This window comes from Bombina bombina, chromosome 2 (genome assembly GCF_027579735.1).
Source record: "Bombina bombina isolate aBomBom1 chromosome 2, aBomBom1.pri, whole genome shotgun sequence".
In the NCBI taxonomy this organism is placed as follows: domain Eukaryota; kingdom Metazoa; phylum Chordata; class Amphibia; order Anura; family Bombinatoridae; genus Bombina; species Bombina bombina.
The window spans coordinates 79,228,536-79,253,378 of NC_069500.1; the positions used below are offsets into that span (position 1 = coordinate 79,228,536).

A 24,843-nucleotide genomic window follows, 5' to 3' on the forward strand; every position below is an offset into this window, starting at 1 on the left:
GGTATAAAAAAACATCAGATACATGTAGAAATATTTAATTATGAATAAATAGAACATATTCCGCTATGTAAAGAACATTGGAAAATGAAACATTCATATTTTCATGTCGGGTTAGCGCTATTGAGAATATGTGATGGTGTTTGCGTGCGAGAGAGGGTTTTTTTCAACAATTTTTCTCCATTGACTTCCATGGGGAATACGTGAACGTGCACGCGATATTTGATGTTGAGATTTTTGTGATAGTCGGGTTACCGCTTGTGCAAAATACCTTTTTTAGGAACTTGTAATATGAGCGCAACTCACTAGAGCACAAAGCTTAACTCTAACAGAGTTTTCATGATAGTGAAAATGAAATATACCGCACCACTTGTAATCTAGCCCTAAATAAATTCCATGCACCTCCCTCTAATCATGGGTCCTGCCATTATGAGAATCAACATTTGCATATTAAATAATAAATGTTACCTTCAACATAGAGAAAATTTGGCAAACGTTTAAAATTTGCCTATAGGAAGCAAATGCATCCAACCAACATGAGTTACTTTACTTAAAGGGACATTAAACACTAAATAAATGCTAGATAGAATGAAGCATTCAAAGAAAAGATTAGTCTGAGAATAACATGTAGATGTATTTTTTTAAGATTTACTTAGTTGTTTAAAAATTGACAAAATAAGTGTAATATAGTTTTAGTGTCTATAAAACTATGGGAGTTGCCATGTTGTAACTTAGGTTACCTTATCTGCTGTGGCCAATTAGAGACAGTTATAAATAGGTGACTAGAGTGTGCAGCCAATGGGGCCTAGTTATCAAGCCGTCAACCTCAAATACGCTGGAATTCCGCAGCGTATTTGTGGCGAGGCTGATTCGCCTTAGTTATCAAAGGCTCGAGACTGGCAAAAGTAGAATTTTGTGACGTAAGCTTCGATCCGCCGGACTCCGACACAAATCGATTCTTACGTCACTCCAGATGTTCCGCACACAAGTGCGGCACACTCTCACTACTTTTGCTAGTTATCAAAAAACTAGCAGGTACGCTCGGCACTTTTACGGCCCAGCGTACCTGGTTTTCAAACCGCCACCCCTGGAGGCGGCGGATCCCATAGGAATCAATGGGAGTCTGACCATAGCGAAAGTACAAGTTCGCTGCTGCCAGACATCCCATTCATTCCTATGGGAGCTGTCTACACCTAACACCCTAACATGTTCCCCGAGTCTAAACACCCCTAATCTGCCCCCCTACACCGCCGCAACTAAATAAAGTTATTACCCCCTAAACCGCCGCTCCCGGAGCCCACCGCAAGCTACTCTATACATATTAACCCCTAAACCGCGGCTCCCTGACCACGCCGCAACTATAATAAATGTATTAACCCCTAAACCGCCGCTCCCGGAGCCCACCGCAACTATAATAAATGTATTAACCCCTAAACCGCCGCTCCCTGAACCCGCCGCAACCTATATTAAATGTATTAACCCCTATCCTGCCCCCCCTACACCGTCGCCACCTATAATAAATTTATTAACCCCTAATCTGCCCCCCCTACACCGTCGCCACCTATAATACATTTATTAACCCCTATCCTGCCCCCCACTACGCCGCCGCCACTGTAATAAAATTATTAACCCCTAAACCTAAGTCTAACACTAACCCTAACGCCCCCCTAACTTAAATATTAATTAAATACATCTAAATAATATTTATTATTTATATTATTAACTAAGTTAATCCTATTTAAAACTAAATACTTACCTATAAAATAAACTCTAATATAGCTACAATATAAATAATAATTATATTGTAGCTATCTTAGGATTTATTTTTATTTTACAGGCAACTTTCAATTTATTTTAACTAGGTACAATAGCTATTAAATAGTTATTAACTATTTAATAGCTTACCTAGCTAAAATAAAGAGAAATTTACCTGTAAAATAAATCCTAACCTAAGTTATAATTACACCTAACACTACACTATACTTAAATAAATTATTCCTATTTAAAACTAAATACTTACCTGTAAAATAAACCCTAAGATAGCTACAATATAAATAATAATTACATTGTAGCTATATTAGGATTTATATTTATTTTACAGGTAACTTTGTATTTATTTTAGCTAGTTAGAATAGTTATTAAATAGTTATTAACTATTTAATAACTACCTAGCTAAAAGAAATACAAAATTACCTGTAAAATAAATCCTAACCTAAGTTACAATTAAACCTAATACTACACTATCATTAAATTAATTAAATAAACTACCTACAAATAACTACAATTAAATACAATTACATAAACAAACTAAAGTACAAAAAATAAAAAAAGCTAAGTTACAAAAAATAAAAAAATAAGTTACAAACATTTTAAAAAATATTACAACAATTTTAAGCTACTTACACCTTATCTAAGCCCCCTAATAAAATAACAAACCCCCCCAAAATAAAAAAATGCCCTACCCTATTCTAAATTAAATAAAGTTCAAAGCTCTTTTACCTTACCAGCCCTTAAAAGGGCCATTTGTGGGGGCATGCCCCAAAAAGTTCAGCTCTTTTGCCTGTAAAAGAAAAATACAACCCCCCCAACATTAAAACCCACCACCCACATACCCCTAATCTAACCCAAACCCCCCTTACAAAAACCTAACACTAATCCCCTGAAGATCATCCTACCTTGAGTCGTCTTCGCTCAGCCGAGCAGCGATGGAACCGAAGTGGACATCCGGAGCGGAAGAAGTTAATCCTCCAAGCGGCGCTGAAGAAATCTTCCATCCGATGAAGTCATCATCCAGGCGGCACTGAAGAAGTCTTCGATCCGGGCGATGTCATCTTCCAAGAGGCGCTGAAGAGGTCTTCTATCCTTGCAATGACATCTTCCAAGCCGGGTCTTGAATCTTCCTCCCGCCGACGCGGAACCTCCTTCTTCACCGACGGACTACGACGAATGAAGGCTCCTTTAAGGGACGTCATCCAAGATGGCGTCCCCTCAATTCCGATTGGCTGATAGGATTCTATCAGCCAATCGGAATTAAGGTAGGAAAAATCTGATTGGCTGATGGAATCAGCCAATCAGATTCAAGTTCAATCCGATTGGCTGATCCAATCAGCCAATCAGATTGAGCTCGCATTCTATTGGCTGTTCCGATCAGCCAATAGAATGCAAGCTCAATCTGATTGGCTGATTGGATCAGCCAATCGGATTGAACTTGAATCTTATTGGCTGATTCCATCAGCCAATCAGATTTTTCCTACCTTAATTCCGATTGGCTGATAGAATCCTATCAGCCAATCGGAATTGAAGGGACGCCATCTTGGATGACGTCCCTTAAAGGAGCCTTCATTTGTCGTAGTCCGTCGGTGAAGAAGGAGGTTCCGCGTCGGCGGGAGGAAGATTCAAGACCCGGCTTGGAAGATGTCATCGCAAGGATAGAAGACCTCTTCAGCGCCTCTTGGAAGATGACATCGCCCGGATCGAAGACTTCTTCAGCGCCTCCTGGATGATGACTTCATCGGATGGAAGATTTCTTCAGCGCCGCTTGGAGGATTAACTTCTTCCGCTCCGGATGTCCACTTCGGTTCCATCGCTGCTCGGCTGAGTGAAGACGACTCAAGGTAGGATGATCTTCAGGGGATTAGTGTTAGGTTTTTGTAAGGGGGGTTTGGGTTAGATTAGGGGTATGTGGGTGGTGGGTTTTAATGTTGGGGGGGGGTTGTATTTTTCTTTTACAGGCAAAAGAGCTGAACTTTTTGGGGCATGCCCCCACAAATGGCCCTTTTAAGGGCTGGTAAGGTAAAAGAGCTTTGAACTTTATTTAATTTAGAATAGGGTAGGGCATTTTTTTTATTTTGGGGGGGTTGTTATTTTATTAGGGGGCTTAGATTAGGTGTAAGTAGCTTAAAATTGTTGTAATATTTTTAAAATGTTTGTAACTAATTTTTTAATTTTTGTAACTTAGCTTTTTTTATTTTTTGTACTTTAGTTAGTTTATGTAATTGTATTTAATTGTAGTTATTTGTAGGTAGTTTATTTAATTAATTTAATGATAGTGTAGTATTAGGTTTAATTGTAACTTAGGTTAGGATTTATTTTACAGGTAATTTTGTATTTCTTTTAGCTAGGTAGTTATTAAATAGTTAATAACTATTTAATAACTATTCTAACTAGCTAAAATAAATACAAAGTTACCTGTAAAATAAATATAAATCCTAAGATAGCTATAATATAATTATTATTTATATTGTAGCTATCTTAGGGTTTATTTTACAGGTAAGTATTTAGTTTTAAATAGGAATAATTTATTTAAGTATAGTGTAGTGTTAGGTGTAATTGTAACTTAGGTTAGTTTTTATTTTACAGGTAAATTTCTCTTTATTTTAGCTAGGTAAGCTATTAAATAGTTAATAACTCTTTAATAGCTATTGTACCTCGTTAAAATAAATTGAAAGGTACCTGTAAAATAAAAATAAATCCTAAGATAGCTACAATATAATTATTATTTATATTGTAGCTATATTAGAGTTTATTTTATAGGTAAGTATTTAGTTTTAAATAGGATTAACTTAGTTAATAATATAAATATTATTTAGATGTATTTAATTAATATTTAAGTTAGGGGGGTGTTAGGGTTAGTGTTAGACTTAGGTTTAGGGGTTAATAATTTTATTACAGTGGCGGCGGCGTAGTGGGGGGCAGGATAGGGGTTAATAAATTTATTATAGGTGCCGACGGTGTAGGGGGGGCAGGATAGGGGTTAATAAATTTATTATAGGTGCCGACGGTGTAGGGGGGGCAGGATAGGGGTTAATAAATTTAATATAGGTTGCGGCGGGTTCAGGGAGCGGCGGTTTAGGGGTTAAACTATTTTTTTATTTGCGGCGAGGTGCGGGATCAGCAGGATAGGGGTTAATAACTTTATTACAGGGGGCGGCGGTATAGGGGGGGCAGGATAGGGGTTACTAGGTATAATGTAGGCGGCAGCGGTGTCCGGGAGCGGCGGTTTAGGGGTTAATACATTTATAAGACTTGCGGCGGTGTGTGGGAACGGCGGTTTAGGGGTTAATACATTTATAAGACTTGCGGCGGGGTCTAGGAGCAGCGGTTTAGGGGTTAATACATTTATAAGACTTGCGGCAGGGTCTAGGAGTGGCGGTTTAGGGGGTAGTAACTTTATTTAGTTGCGGGGGGCTCCGGGGGCGCCGGTATAGGGGTTAGAGCAGTGTAGTTTAGTGTGAGTGCTTAGTGACAGGCTAGCAAGAAAGCTGTAAAACAGCCGAAGAGCAGCGAGATCGGATGAGTGATAACTGTCACAGTCCGATGCTCATCGCCCGCGGCTTTTTGACAGCTTTTTTTGATAACTTAGGCGTATTTTTTCAGGTCCGCGGCGGCGAAGGTAGGCGAGCTTAGGCGGGCGTATTGGGCCGGCGAAGGCAGGAAAGTAGACACGTTGATAACTACCCCCCAATGACTGTGGGAATATAACAGTGTTCTGCACAGAAACTGAAAAAGCTCATAATTTCAGAATGGAATTACAGGAAAAGGGGACAAAATAAATAATAAAAGTATATTACAGACTTCCTTTTATATCCAATTTATCATTTTATATTACCATCTCCAAGTGTTTTAATGTTCCTTTAACGTGCTGATGCAGTTGCTCTATAGTGAGTTTTTCAATATATAACAAATTTGATTGTTTTTCCTACTATTTCATTATAAACTTAATTTTGCTTTAATACACGTATCCTCTAATAAGGTTCACACTCAGTATTAATTTACCGTGGCCACAAATACGTATATATCTATCAGAAGCTTTGTATTGATTGGTCATTTCTTTTCTCAGCATGAAGATGCTCTCACACTTGGAACATTAAGGATTTACAGCAATGGTATGAAACAACCTCATTTTCATTTTAACGCTCATGAAATTGGCTATGTCATCAGCGGATGTGGGCAGGTAATTATACTTAGAAATGCTACTTTTGCAATAAACAAAAAAGCAATGGATAAAAAAAGTTTCAGTACTTCCATATTGATTCATAATCAGTGGGTGTAGCATAAACTATTAATAGTCTTCACATTTAGAAAAATAGTGAATAAGAAACTTTTAGTCTTGAGAGAGTTTGTTATTCATATGATAGAGATTTTTTTTTTACATAAAGCCGAGAAAAATTCAGTCTCAAATAACTTAAGATATAAAGGACAAGAACTTGGATTGGGTTAAATTACAAAAAAAAAAAAATATAAGTTGCAGTGATGGGTAGCATACCTCCTTTATTAACAGTTCAAACCGACCAAGACATCAAAGGGAAATGGACTCACCACTTGTGTAGATAATCTTCAAGGGGCACTATGAAATTCATCCACTCCGTGTACTCCTAAATCCATTATAATGGGAGTCCAATCAAAGAGTCTCAGTGACCAACAGCTAACCACTTTTGTAGGGGATGTTAATAGTCAGCGCTGATACATCCAGTCATGCATCCTGGTTTAATGGGGCACTGCGGATGACTCCGCTCCCAGTCCCAAATAACTTTACCCAAGACTCACAAGTAGAATAGAACAGCAAATTTTTTTGACGTACCCCTTTACTTAGTTGTGGAACTGCGCTGTTCATCCTAGTCACTGAGCCACTCAACTCGAAGGAAATCATCATGGGCATGAACCAAACAGACATCTCCTACCACCCCATAATGAGGTTAGTGTAGATGGGGGCAAATTACACTAACCTCTTTATGGGGTGGTGGGAGACAGCCGTACTATATGCAGATGGGAATCCCTTCAGAGATAAAATTGGTTTCCATAGGAAGTTTATCGATGACCTCCTTTTTGTGTGGAGAGACCAAAAGAACCAAGGAGAACAATTTGTAAAATACCTAAATTTGTGTGATATGGGGATTAAGTTCACATATATAGGCACATGGAGGAGGTGGTCTTTTTAGACCTCATTTTGATAGTGGACAATAAACATGAAAGAGTAAACACATGACTATATTGTAAACCTATTTCTGGCAATGCTTTGTTGCATGCCCAGAGTGGCCACCCAAAACATGTTTTTAGAGGAATTAGCAAAGGGACAGTTTTTGCAGAACAAAACTGTTCTGAGCAGCATATTTTTGATAAAGAAAGTTTAAATCTAAGGAAACACCTGAAGAATAGAGGTTACTCCTTATAAAAGGGGCCTTTGATGAGGTTAAGACAGTTTACAGAAATTATCTTTTGATTACTAAACTAAAAAGACAAATTCATCACCAAATACTCTAATTAGTATTTTTAAATATGCAGAATAATTAAAAGATACTTGCCAATATTGTATGGTGATGACAAGTTAAAAAAGATCATCATGGTAGTAACTTACATTCCAGGAATTTAACACTAGGGGGCATATTTATCAAGCGCCGTATCATGTCCGCTCGCACATTGTTAAATATGCCCCTAGTCATGTTGCCCAAGTGTGACCAGTCCAACTCATGGTTGAGGATTTTAGGTATATATTACTGTGGTAATCCATGCGGCAAAGCATGTTATTACCCAAAACAGGGATCGAGTTTTACATCTTATGTTACAGGGGAGACCTATGAGACAGGGGGATGTATTAATTATTCTACACATTTTGTAATCTATTTGATTGAGTACTCCCAATGTAAGAAACAGTATATAGATCCCACCACAAGAGATGTCCATACAAGGATCAGGGAAAATCTTGGTTACATAACAATGATCCATGCTCAGCTCTTGCACATTTTATTGATGTCCATATAAGTTGGTTGATACCTTTAAGTGGAATACAATTTAAGACATACGATTACCAAAGAGAGGGGGTAATAAACTGACAATTTTGTAATGTCAAAAAGTGTGGCTTCAATTCACAGTTTGATTTAATCAACTATTGGGAGTTACTTTGTAGCCAAGCTTTGTAGAAAATATCGCCTAGATTTAGAGTTTTGTCGGTAAGGACCCGCGTAGCTAACGCATGCTTTTTTCTGGCTGCACCTTTTAAATACCGCTGGTATTTAGAGTTCACAGAATGGCTGGGTTTTCAGTGCGTTAGGCTCCAAAAAGGGAGCGTAGAGCATAATTTAACGCAACTCTCGATACCAGCGTTGCTTACGGACGCGGCCAGCTTCAAAAACGTGCTCGTGCACGATTAACCATAGAAAACAATGGGGCTGTTTGAGCTGAAAAAAAACCTAACACCTGCAAAAAAAGCCGCGTTCAGCTCCTAACGCAGCCCCATTGTTTGCTATGGGGAAACACTTCCTACGTCTGCACCTAACACTCTAACATGTACCCCGAGTCTAAACACCCCTAACCTTACACTTATTAACCCCTAATCTGCCGCCCCCGCTATCGCTGACCCCTGCATATTATTTTTAACCCCTAATCTGCCGCTCCGTACACCCCCGCCACCTACATTATCCCTATGTACCCCTAATCTGCTGCCCTAACATCGCCGACCCCTATATTATATTTATTAACCCGTAATCTGCCGCCCCCAATGTCGCCTCCACCTAACTACACTTATTAACCCCTAATCTGCCGACCGGACCTGAGCGCTACTATAATAAATGTATTAACCCCTAATCCACCTCACTCCCGCCTCAATAACCCTATAATAAATAGTATTAACCCCTAATCTGCCCTCCCTAACATTGCCGACACCTAACTTCAAGTATTAACCCCTAATCTGCCAACAGGAGCTCACCGCTATTCTAATAAATGTATTAACCCCTAAAGCTAAGTCTAACTTTAACCCTAACACCCCCCTAAGTTAAATATAATTTTATTCTAATGAAATAAATTAACTCTTATTAAATAAATTATTCCTATTTAAAGCTAAATGCTTACCTGTAAAATAAATCCTAATATAGCTACAATATAAATTATAATTATATTGTAGCTATTTTAGGATTAATATTTATTTTACAGGTAACTTTGTAATTATTTTAACCAGGTACAATAGCTATTAAATAGTTAAGAACTATTTAATAGTTACCTAGTTAAAATAATTACAAAATTACCTGTAAAATAAATCCTAACCTAAGTTACAATTAAACCTAACGCTACACTATCAATAAATTAATTAAATAAACTACCTACAATTATCTACAATTAAACCTAACACTACACTATCAATAAATAAATTAAATACAATTCCTACAAATAAATACAATTAAATAAACTAACTAAAGTACAAAAAATAAAAAAGAACTAAGTTACAAAAAATAAAAAAATATTTACAAACATTAGAAAAAAATTACAATTTTAAACTAATTACACCTACTCTAAGCCCCCTAATAAAATAACAAAGACCCCCAAAATAAAAAAATGCCCTACCCTATTCTAAATTACAAAAGTTCAAAGCTCTTTTACCTTACCAGCCCTTAAAAGGACCTTTTGTGGGGCATGCCCCAAAGAATTCAGCTCTTTTGCCTGTAAAAAAACCCATACAATACCCCCCCAACATTACAACCCACCACCCACATACCCCTAATCTAACCCAAACCCCCCTTAAATAAACCTAACACTAAGCCCCTGAAGATCTTCCTACCTTGTCTTCACCATGCCAGGTATCACTGATCGTTCCATGCTCCGAAATCTTCATCCAAGCCCAAGCGGGGGCTAGACATCCATCATCCGGCGGCTGAAGAGGTCCAGAAGAGGCTCCAAAATCTTCATCCTATCCGGGAAGAAGAGGCAATCCGGACCGGCAACCATCTTGATCCAAGCGGCATCTTCTATCTTCATCCGATGACGACCGGCTCCATCTTGAAGACCTCCACCGCGGACCCATCTTCTTCTTCCGACGACTTCCCGACGAATGACGGTTCCTTTAAGGGACGTTCCGATCAGCCAATAGAATGCGAGCTCAATCTGATTGGCTGATCGGATCAGCCAATCGGATTGAACTTGATTCTGATTGGCTGATTCCATCAGCCAATCAGAATTTTCCTACCTTAATTCCGATTGGCTGATAGAATCCTATCAGCCAATCAGAATTCGAGGTACGCCATCTTGGATGACGTCCCTTAAAGGAACCGTCATTCGTCGGGAAGTCGTCGGAAGAAGAAGATGGGTCCGCGGTGGAGGTCTTCAAGATGGAGCCGGTCGTCATCGGATGAAGATAGAAGATGCCGCTTGGATCAAGATGGTTGCCGGTCCGGATCGCCTCTTCTTCCCGGATAGGATGAAGATTTTGGAGCCTCTTCTGGACCTCTTCAGCCGCCGGATGATGGATGTCTAGCCCCCGCTTGGGCTTGGATGAAGATTTCGGAGCCTGGAACGATCGGTGATACCTGGCATGGTGAAGACAAGGTAGGAAGATCTTCAGGGGCTTAGTGTTAGGTTTATTTAAGGGGGGTTTGGGTTAGATTAGGGGTATGTGGGTGGTGGGTTGTAATGTTGGGGGGGGGTATTGTATGTTTTTTTTTACAGGCAAAAGAGCTGAATTCTTTGGGGCATGCCCCACAAAAGGTCTTTTTAAGGGCTGGTAAGGTAAAAGAGCTTTGAACTTTGTAATTTAGAATAGGGTAGGGCATTTTTTAGGGGTTAATAAATATAATATAGGGGTCGGCTGTGTTAGGGGCAGCAGATTAGGAGTACATTAAGGATAACGTAGGTGGCGGCGCTTTGCAGGCGGCAGATTAGGGGTTAATTATTGTAGGTAGCTGGCGGCAACGTTGTGGGGGGCAGATTAGAGGTTAATAAATATAATATAGGGGTCGGCAGTGTTAGGGGCAGCAGATTAGGGGTACATAAGTATAACGTAGGTGGCGGTCGGCAGATTAGGGGTTAAAAAAAATTAATCGAGTGGCGGCGATGTGGGGGGACCTCGGTTTAGGGGTACATAGGTAGTTTATGGGTGTTAGTGTACTGTAGAGCACAGTAGTTAAGAGCTTTATGAACCGGCGTTAGCCCAAAAAGCTCTTAACTACTGACTTTTTTCTGCGGCTGGAGTTTGGTCGTTAGATTTCTAACGCTCACTTCAGCCACGACTCTAAATACCGGCGTTAGAAAGATCCCATTGAAAAGATAGGATACGCAATTGACGTAAGGGGATCTGCGGTATGGAAAAGTTGCGGCTGGAAAGTGAGCGTTAGACCCTTTCCTGACTGACTCCAAATACCAGAGGGCAGTAAAAACCAGCGTTAGGAGCCTCTAACGCTGGTTTTCACGGCTACCGCCCAACTCTAAATCTAGGCGTAAGTTCATTATAAATTAATAAAATATGGTGAAATCAAAATGTAGTACTTTACCTTAAAGGGACAGTCTAGTCAAAATTAAACTTTCATGATTCAGATAGGGCATGCAATTTTAAACAACTTTCCAATTTACTTCTATTATCTAATTTGCTCAATTCTTTAGATATCCATTGTTGAAGAAATAGCAATGCACATGTGTGAGCCAATCACACGAGGCCTCTATGTGCAGCAACCAATAAGCAGCTACTGAGCATATCTAGATATGCTTTTCAGCAAGTGATATCAAGAGAATGAAGCAAATTAGATAATAGAAGTAAATTAGAAACTTGTTTAAAATGCCATTCTCTTTCTAAATCACAAAAGAAAAAATGTGGGTTTCATGTCCCTTTAAGTGTATGTATTGATATACGCTATTTTCATAGTTCTAAGTTGAGATGATGCTGATTTATGTTGTGATTAAATATGTTGCTATGTAACATGTGATTAAATATGTTGCTATGTCACATGTGATTAAATATGTTGCTATGTAACATGTGATTAAATATGTTGCTATGTAACATGATTGTAGCTATCCAGGTTCTATATGAACTAAGCATTATCAGTGTTTGGTTTAATATTGTATCAGCTAAGGGTTGTTTTTAGATTTATAAACACACCCCCAACACATGAGGGTAAGGATCTCTGTAGCTGAAACGCGTTAGTTTGTGCTTTATCCATTGCTTCATGCTGAATGTTTTTCTTTTTAATTATTTTGTAAAAAAAAAGTGGATTAACGTTTTAAATTTTTTATGTGCATGAACTTACCCATTTCATGTTATTTTACATGTTTGTATAGTTAACAGTGTCCCAGCATTTTAACTTGGAAATATAACGTAGCCTCCCTATACACTTCTAGAGCATATTCGTGGGGTAAACCACTGTTGAAGTTTGTTTGTGTGCTGCCCTTGGCCCAGGGAAATCTCTGCCCCTGAACCCTCAGTGGGACCATTGATTTGATATACCATGCCATAAAATAAAGGTAGCTCTCAAAATGTTCTATCCCACTGGTCTCTGCTGACCTTGGCTAAATTATAGCCAGCCTAGGCCGAAATAAACCCCTGATTTAATACTTTTTCACCTACAGCTCCATTAGTGACACATACGCAGGTTTTTTATGCCTTTATTATTGTAGAACCCCAAATCTCAAAGGTATCAGCTGCCCTGAACATACAAGGTAGTCTTTTTATACATTTCTAGTATTCTAAGCAGGGCAAGAGGTAAAGAAGAGAAATGGGGATAAAAAAACATAAAAATAGGAATAGATGATAGAGGAGGTCTAGATATACCTTGTCCAGAACAACCCCCGTGTCCCATGCCTCTTAAATATATTTATATTGTTAACCCTCCCAGATAGCACTTGCTCAAAATAAACTGACCTATTAAAAGAGAGCAGTTTTCTGACTACAGGGGCTTCTCCCAATTTATTCCATATTGTCTATGATTAAATAGGATGAGGTTTCTGCTAGTTGTTTAATTTAATATACTGTTATTCATTTTGTAATACTATTGAGCTGCTTCATTTGTAAGCAATATGAACATACTTAGCACAACTCTGCAATGTTTATATAATGTACACAAAGAATGTTGCAATTTTGACATTTGAATTGTAGAATGAATGTTCTCCATGACATTTGTTTTGCCATTCAAATGTTTCTGTAGAATAATGTTAACATTTGAATATTGACTGTAACAATTGTATATTTAATATTAGCACTAATATACAGAATTTAACAGTAGAATATTGAATGTTAACATTTGAATATTTCATTTGAATATGGATTTCCCTTCACTAACATGATAATTTACTTAAAGGGACATGAAACCCAATTTTTTTCTTTCATGATTTAGAAAGAGCATACAATTATAAACAACTTTCTAATTTACTTCTATTATCTATTTTGCTTCATTCTCTTGATATTCTTTGCTGAAAAGCATATCTAGATATGCTTAGTAGCTGCTGATTGGTAGCTGCACATAGATGCCTCCTGTGATTGGTTCACCATGTGCATTGCTATTTCTTCATTAAAGTATATCTAAAGAATGAAGCAAATTAGGTAATAGAAGTAAATTGGAATGTTGTTTAAAATTGTATTCTCTACCTTAATCATGAAAGAAAATGTTTGGGTATAGTGTCCCTTTAAGAATAATTAATATTAATAGTATTAATAGTATTAACATAGTTTATTTGTAAAAGCTCCATATGGAGACTGATAAATCGGCCCCCAGTAGTTAGATATTAAAATGTTAATTGGACGGGGATGGTCAAAATCAGCACTTTCAAATAACAAAATAAAGGTAAAGATTTTTGTAACCAGTTTACTACACTCCAGCAGACTAAAAGGATTCAGTGGGAAAACATTAAACTTCCAAAATTTTACAGTAGATATGTCCGTTTCAATCCTTTTGAGTAACTTCTGTCTGTAGACATCCTGTCATATCTCAGTACCTCATACCAGTGACTTACTTACTTTTAGATTGGGATTGCAGGCGATAAGCCGATTCCTGAGTTTTCCGTTGGTATTGGTGATGTCTTCTTCTTCCCGATTGGAACACAGCACTACATTAAAAGTACATGTACGGAAGACTTATATATGATAAGTGCCTTCTGCACTGGGAATCAGGTGAGCATTGCATATAAAGTAAATGCAGCCATCATTAGTGATTTATTTTGGTTGTTTTTTTTTATGATTTTCCACATACTGGTGTGTTGTATGGAGTAAATGAAACAATGTAAGGTTAAAAGGGCACCTGTAATAAACTGTTCCCCTCCTGGACAATTGCAAATAACAGAAAGAAAATGTCTTAAGTTTCAAAAAGGAGCTCGCTAAAATGCCTCAAGTTCTTCAAAACACTGATTGAATTTATTATAAAACTAAATAAAGTTAAATTAAAAATACATTTTATTTCATAAATGAATCATTGGTTTAAGATGTTACATTTTTTTTAAAATATATATGTCGTACTTTGATTTAACTTTACACCATTTTATAATAAATTCTATCTCTGTTTTTGAAGAACTATGGAGTGAATACATATAATTGATCTTTCTTATATTTACCAGGAAAATATTATTCTGTAAATTGTTGACTAGTGTTGATTTTTTTAATATGAAAAAACAGACCATATGTCTCTTTATAACATGGAGTGTGACTGTGCTCTTGTGTTTAATCATAAACTAAAAAAGTCTAAAGAGAATCATATACAGGTAGCCCTCAGTTTACGCCGGGGTTAGGTTCCAGAAGGAATGGTTGTAAATCGAAACCGTTGTAAATTGAAACCCAGTTTATAATGTAAATCAGTGGGAAGTGAGGGAGATAGGTTCCAGGCCCCTCTCAAAATTGTCATAAGTAACACCTAATACATTATTTTTAAAGCTTTGAAATGAAGGCTTTAAATGCTAAACAGCATTATAAAACTAATAAAATAATCACACGACACAGAATATATAATTAAACTAAGTTAAATGAACAAAAACATTTGCTAAACAGCATTATAAACCTAATAAAATAATCACACAAGGGGGGCGGAGCCAGTTATTGAGGCATCCAGACGTGTTTTTGTGGAGCTCCTCATAAAATCCTGAGCTAATTCATCAATATATGATCTAAATCTCCACAACTACACTCAAAGACCTTTAAAGACACTAAGAGATGCAGAGTTGCCTTACTTTGGGAATGCTTAGCCAACTTACACCTCTCAACCACGCTATGCAGCAAGAACCATCACTCTATCTACAGGCCTGGGCTATCGTACCTTCCCTTTGCTAAGATTCTTGGCTCAAAATGCTACCTTCAATATAACGTAACCAGCAGAGGATCTGACACTAAACTGGTTACTCTAAAAGAAACACTGAAGCTACCTAACCAAGTATATATGTTGGGTGGAAGAAAACCCTACATAGAAGCTACATGCGGAATAGTTCCAGCCTTTTAATATTTCCACGTGGGCAAAGGAATGGAGTCAGCGACATAACAGATATCAACCAAAAGGAACGGATTACTAACGATATGGCTCCTCAGCTGACTGCCCGGGGCGTTATCACAGAATTAGCCCGCATGCTGGCGAAGCACCATGCTGCATTTGAAGGGGCCCTGCACACGGCGCTCCATGGGAGTGACTTCAGAGATGTCCAGCTACCTGCCCAACCGGATCTCGGACAGAGAGTCCATACTGACGCTATGGGATTTAGATTTTCTGCCAATAAGGATCGTGGTGTGACCTGTCTGAGGTCTGATCAGCTTGTACAGGAGTCGGCCCCTACTGAAAGAAATGGAGGGCTGGATCCTATATCTTCAGCCGCAACACAGAAGGTAAAACTTAAGACCATGGCACCTGTTCCTAAAACTTTTATGGCTCACCTACATATGTTGACCCGACCGGCGACGGCTGGTCCGGCTGGTATGACACTTGCGCAACTCTGCAGGGGACAGGCACCAAACAATGCTCTGGTATCCCAAAAGCTATGCAAGGGCTGTATGGAGCCAGTATCGGGTAGCCAGCTAAATTGTACCCAAATGACCGGACATTTGATGACTTTCTATTCAGCCTCTAGATCTGGTATTGGTTAAATCGCCCTTGGCGGTTGCAGAACATTCTATAACAAAATATCAAACATACTGTTCTGTTGTTGTTTTTCTTTAGTTGCTGCTTTTGTTTATTTGTTTAACAGTGTACCAACAAAATGTTTGAAATTTTATGCAATAATTGCTTCATATACATAAGGAGGGGTAAGTGGGGATCTCACACAAAAATTGCTGATGTAGTTTGTTTGTTTACTAATTCACACTGAAGGCTTGAGTTCCTTTTAGGTATACCACTCACTTATATGGTTCATATGTCTCTTGCCACCTCCTGTTAGTATTTATGTAGACACTTAATGGCTATTCACATATAAGTTATACCCTGCATTAATATGGTCTTGCTCAATGGAACTGTTTATTACTCATCTTCTATTCATTATTTTAAGTGCTTATATCTTTATGCCTATATGCCATTTGTTAACCCTTACATTTTACCACTGAGGTGTGATAATTATATTTATGCTGATGTCATTTCGTTTAAAACTACACCCTACATGTTATACGCCATTCTATTTCTTTGTCATTAGATATCATACACTATAGAGAAACCACCTACCCAGAACAGAAGTTTAGCTCACTGTTATACCAGTGCATTTATAGGCTTCTAATCCAGCTATGTCCATCAAAGCTGAATTACCTCATTATAAAGTAGTAGCTCACTACCAGTTGAATACATCACTCAGATGTTCCCTAATGTACTATAAAGCCAATTACTTGTGGTCTATTGTATTGTGTGATTGATGCATATTTGAACGAGGCCAGACCGTCACCTCTCTAGTTATCATGTATAGGTACCACTTTACACTTGCAGGTCCCTCTCTGATTATTTATACCCACTCTTATATAAATAGCATTTAAACACTTCATCTTATAATACCTACATGTCTGCAGCTTATTATACTTCCTACATATATTTGGAGTTCAACTATGATTTCTAAACTCGACATCTTGCTGTCAGCGGCCGGGGCAGTGGGACATTCACATTTTACAAAATACATAGCTCCATAGTTTCAGACATAGTTTTACACCGTACTGTAATTCAATGTATATAAGTAACGCTCTTATTTTTTTTTTTTTGGACCTACACTACTAGTATTATTTATAATTGCCTTACCCGCATTATCTTAACTGAGCTACATGTCTAGTGCCCAATCCCTAAGTTTAGATCTTATGCCTAAATATGCCAAGTATGACATCAGCCCAACGTTTCATCAGTTCCTTCTCTCAATGCAGCAGCACAGGCTGTTTATTTTGTTCCCATACTTATAATTAAATCCATAGAGGTCCTGATTGTCTACTAAGGTAATAACAGATCTAAAATCCATAATATACCACTAGTATTGTCAGATCTTTCCCAATAGACGCCAGGTTATTAACATTAACATTCACCTAATATGTTTGATGAGCCATTACTTGAGGTTTACCTGCCCTGCCTGTGATATTCTACAATTTAAATGCCTCCTTAGCTACATACCCTATCCATCGCATTCAATTTCCCACCTTCCCCCCCCCCCATAATGAACCTCCTAATTCAGGAGGTCTAGCTATGCGGCTTCTCTTGTCTATGCCGCAACCTACCTATCTATATTTATCTATCTTACCATATTACCTACATAGTAGAACTGTATTTTCATTTGTGTTAATATTTAACATGTCAATTGCTAACTAATTCGAGTTCATTGGTTTAAATATGAGCATTCACACAGCCAATTAAGAAAACGAGGTTCCAGTTTTCTGTATTTTTTGTTCTTTTTTTTAATAAGATACTTCATATTGAGAATCTTATCTTTCAACATCTATAGAATTTGTTAAATTGAAATGTGACATCTATATTTGTTTTACTGATGTGTTATTTAATTTAAGTTGTATTGTTCTCGCACAACCTCAATAAAAAAAAAAAATAAAAAAAAAAAAAAAAAATAATCACACAACACAGACTTCACTTGCATTTTTCTGCAAACAGTTCTTTCTATGCATCCAATCTGGACTGATTTATAGACAGGAAGATCTTGTTCCTTTGAAATCTGCTCGATAGCTCAGGTCTGGTTAAACTGATTAATTTCAGCTTGCTTGGCTTTGCTGCAACACAAGCGGACAGCTCCACCTACTGGCTATTTTAATAAATGCACTGCTTCTCAATGCTTTTCAATAGCAGTCACATGACTGGAAAAAAAGGTTGTTATTCTGAAACGGTGTAAATTGAACCGTTGTAAAACGAGGGCCACCTGTATTTTATTGTGTGTAAGATCCAGAGAGCTCCTTTGTTGGCTGCCAATAGTTCTTCCCATAATATGAGCTTATGTAAAGGACATATTAACTCTGTATGATCTCATTTTTTAAAGCTTAAAGGGACATTAAACCGAAAATTTTTCTTTCATGATTCAGATAGAGAATACCATTTTAAACAACTTTCTAATTTACTTCTATTATCTAATCTGTTTCATTCTTTTGGTATAATTTGTTGAAGGAGCAGCAATGCACTACTAGTTTCTAACTGAACACATTGGTGAGCCAATCACATTCAATATATATATGCAGCCACCAATCAACAGCTAGAACCTAGTTTATCTGCTGCTCATGAACTTGCCTAGATAAACTTTTCAGCAAACGATAACAAGAGAAGGAAGCAAATTAAATAATAGAAGTAAATTGGAAAGTTGTTTAAAATTGTATTCTCTATCTGAATCATGAAATAATTTTTTTGGGTTTCATGTCCCTTTAACACCAGACATGATGCTGGGCCAGGCTTTAAGGGCAGTGATTGGATGTCATTTGTATGTGCTTCTGATTGTTTTTTCACTGACAGTCCAATGCCTGCAGGAGTTTAACAATATATATTTTCTTATTGCATTAACACGTCCCTTTAATAATCAGGACAGCCTTGTGCACATTTGAGGAATTCTTGTATTTTACACTGTATCAATTGTGTAGTGTGTCAATGTGTAAACTAAATTTCTATAAGCAGTGATTTTGATAAAGCATTTATGCATCATGATGAGTTTCTTTAAATTTCACAACACTGTATTCATAAATAAAATAAAAATATGACTCTCATGATTCAATAAGGAAAACAAAATTTAGGAGGAAGACTGTTCTGTAATATTTTCTTTAAACCTGGATTTTAGTAATATTTTTTATACCATACATTAGAAAATACAATTTTAAAGCAACATATTACTCAAATATATTTTTTGTCATAAAAGTGATGCAATTAAACCTGTTCAACTGTTCAATATATATATATACAAGAGAAAAGAAAAGGAATGCCAGATGTTCACTATTCAACCAGACAGCCCACTATTTTAGCAGGCTGTCCAGTAAAATCTGCACAAAAATACCGGTCACTTAAATAATGTCCAGTTTATTTTTAGGTCCATGCTGAGTGTTAAAGTAATAATTCCTCCTATGCCTCAATGCATTTAAAAAATAGAGCAGAAAAAGTTAGGCATAGTTAAAGGGGTCAAATCTCTACTGTTTACATGTATAACTGGCAACCAAAAAGGTACAATTGGTGACTTGTATGTTACTGACAGCCAAGAGGTAAAATCACTGCCTAGTTGTGAAAACAAAAATTCATAATGGGTCTAAGGTAGTGCTTTGGTGTGTGTATGGGGGGAAGTGGAATTGTGTGACCACACAAACCATCCAGCCCAGTCACCTACAGATTTTCATGGAGGACACCTAGTAACCCAAGTATAAGCTTCTTAAATTTAAAGTGAAACTAGCAGGAATTGCATGACAGGTCTATAACTGAATCCCAGGACTCTGCTGCTCACTGGCTGACAGGGACAACCTACAGATAAAAAAAAGCTGTTTTATTCAATACCAGGAACATACTTTAAAAAATAAAAAAACATTTTCTTTAAAACAGAACAGAGAAAATTATGAGTATCATATTACACACAGAGAGAAGAGCACTCTCATGAATGACCAACTAGCTCAATAGCTTGTTAGCTTGTTCTATGGTGATGTATCATGTTCCTTTTTGTTGGTTTTCTATAAAAAAGACACTGGAAGCTTTTAGGAATACTGCATTAGGCTTTACTTATACAGATGCAATAGCAGCATTTAGAGCATATGAATAACTTGTAAAACAGTAGTCAGCACACAGAGAGGAGAAAACACAATAGAGAAAAAGAACACAACTTCCTTCCTGTTAGTGAATGAACAAGTTCACAGATATCAATAATTAGTAATCTAAACGGTACAGCGCCATCTACAGCCTTAATGTTGTTCATACATGTGGTACAGTACATGCTGTTGTATTTCCCAACACCCCTTCTCAACGGCATGTACGTACTTATACTACATTCAGTTTCTTTTGAAGAAAACAATGACGTTCCCTTGGCAATGGTTTAGCGAGTGCGTCTGCAGTCATCTCATCCGATGGGCAATATTGAATGTCAATAATGCCTTGTTCTTGCATGTCCCTGAGCAAATTATATTTTACATCAATGTGCTTTGTTCGAGGATTGACTCTTTCTGATTGTGTCAACTTTATACACCCTTGGTTGTCTTCAATGATTGGTATGGGTTTAGACACATCCAGTCCCATATCTAGTAGAAGTTGGCAAATCCAAATTGCTTCTTGACATGCATGTGCTGCTGCTATATATTCTGCTTCCGTTGAAGAGAGTGCAACAGTCACTTGTTTTTGACTAGACCAACTTACTGTTCCTTTTCCATACTGGAAGATGAAACCACTTGTAGACTTGTGGTCAGTGGTATCTCCGGCCCAATCAGCATCAACATATCCAATTAGTTTTGGGTTTGATGTTGCTGGCAGTCACAGCTTCAACCGAATTGTTCCTTTTAGGTACTGTATCACCCTCTTTACTGCATTCCAGTCACGTTGAGATGGTGTCACAACTTTTCTACAGTATACCCACTGCTGCGGCAATGTCTGGTCTTGTCACGGTGGCAATGTATAGCAATTTTCCAATTGCCCTTCGGTAATTGTCATTATTGTGTAACAAGTTTTCTATTCCGTTGTTTTTCCATAGGTGTTTTCACCTCTTTTGCTTCTTGCATGTGAAACTGCTCTGAAATTTCTGCAATTTTCTGACTTTGGTTAAGAAGATAGCTTCCATCCTCTTCCCTCTCTATTTGGATTCCTAAATAATGAGTGATGTTCCCTAGTTCTTTAATCTCAGTTCTGTTTTAATATGTGAACTATTTGGTCATAATCCCCTTCTTGTTCAAAACAAGTTATGATATCATCAACATAAATTAGGATGTATATCCATTTGTTTTCTTGATCCCTTGAATATAAACATGTATCTGCTTTGCTTCTTGAGAATCCTTGTTTCATGAGTACTTCATTCACTTTTTCATTCCACATTCTCGCAGCTTGCTTTAGTCCATAGATGCTCTTTTGAAGTTTACATACAAGGTTCTGTTCCTTCTCAAATCCAGGTAACTGTTCCATGTAGAGATCCTCCTTGATGTCTCCATATAGAAAATCAGTAATGACTAGGTTCCTCACTTGCATTCCCTTTCCGGCTACAATGTTAAGGAGCGCTCTGATGGTGGAGTGCTTTACAACTGGAGCAAAAGTTTCATCATAATCTTCTCCAAATGTCTGAGAGTATCCCTTTGCAACTAATCCCTTTGCAACTATCTTGCCTTCCATCTGTGGATATTTCCTTTTGCATCATATTTTACTTTAAAAGGCCATTTGTTTCCTATACTTTTGCGACCAGGGAGGAGCTCAGTGAGTGTCCAGGTTTTATTTTCCTTAAGTGATTTTATTTCTTCTTTGGCTGCCTTTCTCCATTGATTGGCTTCCCTTTTTGGCAATTTTTCTATATCTTCCCAGGATGTTGGTTCAAGTGTTTCATGTGTCTTAGCAATGTATGACAGCTTTTGGGATGTTATCCCTTTTGTCACCCGAGTCGATTTTCTTATTTCTGGTTGTTCAGTGGGTTCTACTGGTTTATGAGTAGCTAATTTTTTTATTGTAAGCTCCACTTCTTGTTCTGTCTCCTGTACAGCTTCACTTTGGTCAGCATCTCTTGCTGGTTCAGTGGACAGTTTCTCTTCATGGCATTGAAGGGACATTTTTTCTGATATTTGGCTTTCATCAAAATAAACACTGTGGCTTATTGTGACCTTGTTGGTCTTTGGATGAAGAATTCTATAGCCCTTACTTTGTTCACTGTAGCCCACAAGAATGCATTCAATGGCTGTGTTCTCTAATTTGGAGTGTTTCTCACTTGGAACATAGGTATATGCTTTACATCCAAACACTCTAATATGCCCCATACAAGGTTTTGTTCCATTCCACATTTCATATGGGGTACTTTCAATAGTTTTTGATTGTAGCCTGTTCTGTAAGTATGTTGCAGTCATTATTGCTTCACCCCAGTACTGGTTAGGTAAATTGGCATCTGAAAGCATGCATCTTGTCATTTCTATGAGGGTGCAATTTTTCCTTTCTGCAACACCATTTTGCTCAGGAGTGTATGGTACAGTTGTATTTCATTGGTCCACACACGTCACTGTGTATGAGTTCCATGGGGTGAGTGTTTTTTCTTTGACTGGTTTGTAGAAGTGGGGTACGTGTGGACTTTGCTTTGATACAACATGTGCGCTTCATGAGCATGTGGCAAGGCAATATTATCGTCTTCTGATAAACATCGCCTTTGCAAGTTCCTTTATGGATTCTAAGTTTCGATGCCCTAATCGCCTGTGCCACAGGTGAATACATTTGTTGTGTGGATTATGAATGTTTGCTTTAGTTTGCTCCCTTTCAGTGATTAGTTTGTACAGGTGTTCACTCAACCTTCCTTTTGCTAGGATGTCTCCTGTTTCGAATTGTGCATTCATTGGAGGAGGCTTCCTTCTAAACTTGGGATGTACAGAACATTCTTTACTAGGATGCTTTGCTTATCTCCTGATGGTGTGATGCCAGGGGCATATTAAGGCATAGGCCAACAAGGCCGGTGCCTTATGCGACAGATTTTGGGGGGCGGCACTTGCCCCAGCTGCTGCACTGACTTATGTGGCTATACAAAAATATCAACTTTATTTTGTCTGGGTGGCTTACCACTGAGCGGTCACGTGACATCCGTCAGTGCACTGTGATAGATGGAGTGAAAATAGAGAGGGGAGAGGAGGAGACTGATCAGTGGACTGGAGCAGGAGTGAGGAGTGAGCAGCAGCAGCAGCAGCAACCGGTAACTTCCCTAGACTTAGTGAAACTCATGCAAGCAGGGTGGAGACTGGTGCTCTGGCCGGTGGCTCAATGACAACTCCCGGGTACCGTGGTCTTACTCACTGAGCACTGGCTGTGCAGACTGGATCCGACAGCTGCAGGCAGTCAAGGAAGCAGAAAGTAATTTGAACTTAGTTGTGTTGCGTGGTCTGTCTTACAGCTGCTGACTAGTAAGTTCACTTTTACTGCCAGTGTCCTCTTTGACTGCTAGATGAGATCCGCATACCGATTTCCCCCTATGTCATTTGAAGACAAGGTAAAAGCAGATGAAATTCCCATGAGCGAGGGGATTGTTAAATGCCTGGTGGTGACTATTTCTTAGAGGGTTGCAAAGTATATGGTGTATAATAAAACAGCATCGCAAAGTAGCTGTCAGATAGTGGAGCGTTTACAATGCTCTGCTCTGGGCTTGTATGTTTGATCAATATTTACCCTTTCTGTTCCCTAGCAGTTTGTTTATGGGGCTTGCAGAAATGAATGATAAAGTCTGTATATCTTCCTGTGTCAATAAAAGACTCAAAGGGTTAAGACCCTCTCTTGTTTCCTCAGCACTTTTCCCCTAAACCCTATCTTAAAACAAACAGTGGCCTGTCAGTAGGAGACGATGAACAGACATTATCGCTCATTTAGCCCTTGCAGCCAGTGCCTCATTGAAAGCAATACTGAGTGATTACTATGGCCTCTATTTATCAAGCTGTCAACTGCAAATACGCTGGAATTCTGCATCGTATTTGTGGCGAACCTGATCCACCTTAGTTATCAAACCCTACAGACCGGTAAAAGTAGAATTTAGTGACGTAACATACGATCCGCCGGACTCAGTCTGACACAGATCAATGCTTACGTCACTTCAGATGTTCCGAATGCAAGTTCGGCACAATCTGACTACTTTTGGAAGTTATCAAATTTCTACCAGGTACCCTCGCCACTATTCCGGCCCAGCGTACCTGGTTTTCAATCTGCCTCCCTGAAGGCGGCGGATACCATAGGAATCATTGGGAGTCGGAAAGCAGCGAAAGCTCATGTTCGCTGTTCCCCGATATCCCATTGATTTCTATGGGAATGTCTACACCTAAAACCCTAACATGTACCCTGAGTCTAAACACCCCTAAACTGCCGCCCCCTATACCGCCGCCACCTCCACCTACATTATACTTATTAACCCCTAATCTGCCCTCCCTACACCACCGCCACCTAAATAAAAGTTATTAACCCCTATCCCGCCGCTCCCGGACCCCGCCGCAACTAACTGTTTAACTCCTAAACCACCGCTCCCAGACCCCGCCGCCATCTACATTATATTTATTAACCCCTAATCTGCCGCCCCTACACCGCCGCCACCTACAATATATTTATTAACCCGAATCTGCTGCCCCCAACGTCGCCGCCACTATATTAAATTTATTAACCCCTAAACCTAAGTCTAACCCTAACCCTAACACCCCTCTAACTTAAATATAATTTAAATTAATATAAATAAATATTCCTAGCATTAAATAAATTATTCCTATTTAAAACTAAATACTTACCTATAAAATAAACCCTAAAATAGCTACAATATAACTAATAGTTACATTTGTATCTATCTTAGGGTTTATATTTATTTTACAGGCAACTTTGTATTTATTTTAACTAGGTACAATAGTTATTAAATAGTTATTAACTATTTAATAACTTCCTAGTTAAAATAAATACAAATTTACCTGTAAAATAAAACCTAACCTAAGTTACAATTACACATAAAACTACACTATAATTAAATTAATTACCTAAACTAAATACAATTAAATACAATTAAATAAAATGAAATAAA

At 38.1% G+C, this 24,843-nt stretch overlaps 1 protein-coding gene across 1 annotated transcript in view; it reads left to right on the forward strand.

The window, feature by feature from the left end:
* The window catches only part of LOC128647659 (uncharacterized), a 61,099-nt gene that overhangs the window by 30,654 nt on the left and 5,602 nt on the right, over positions 1–24,843 (forward strand). The window contains exons 7-8 of the mRNA XM_053700409.1: positions 5,837–5,950; positions 13,709–13,855. Of these exons, the coding sequence (XP_053556384.1) occupies positions 5,837–5,950; positions 13,709–13,855 (261 nt within the window). The remainder of the gene's footprint in view (positions 1–5,836; positions 5,951–13,708; positions 13,856–24,843) is intronic.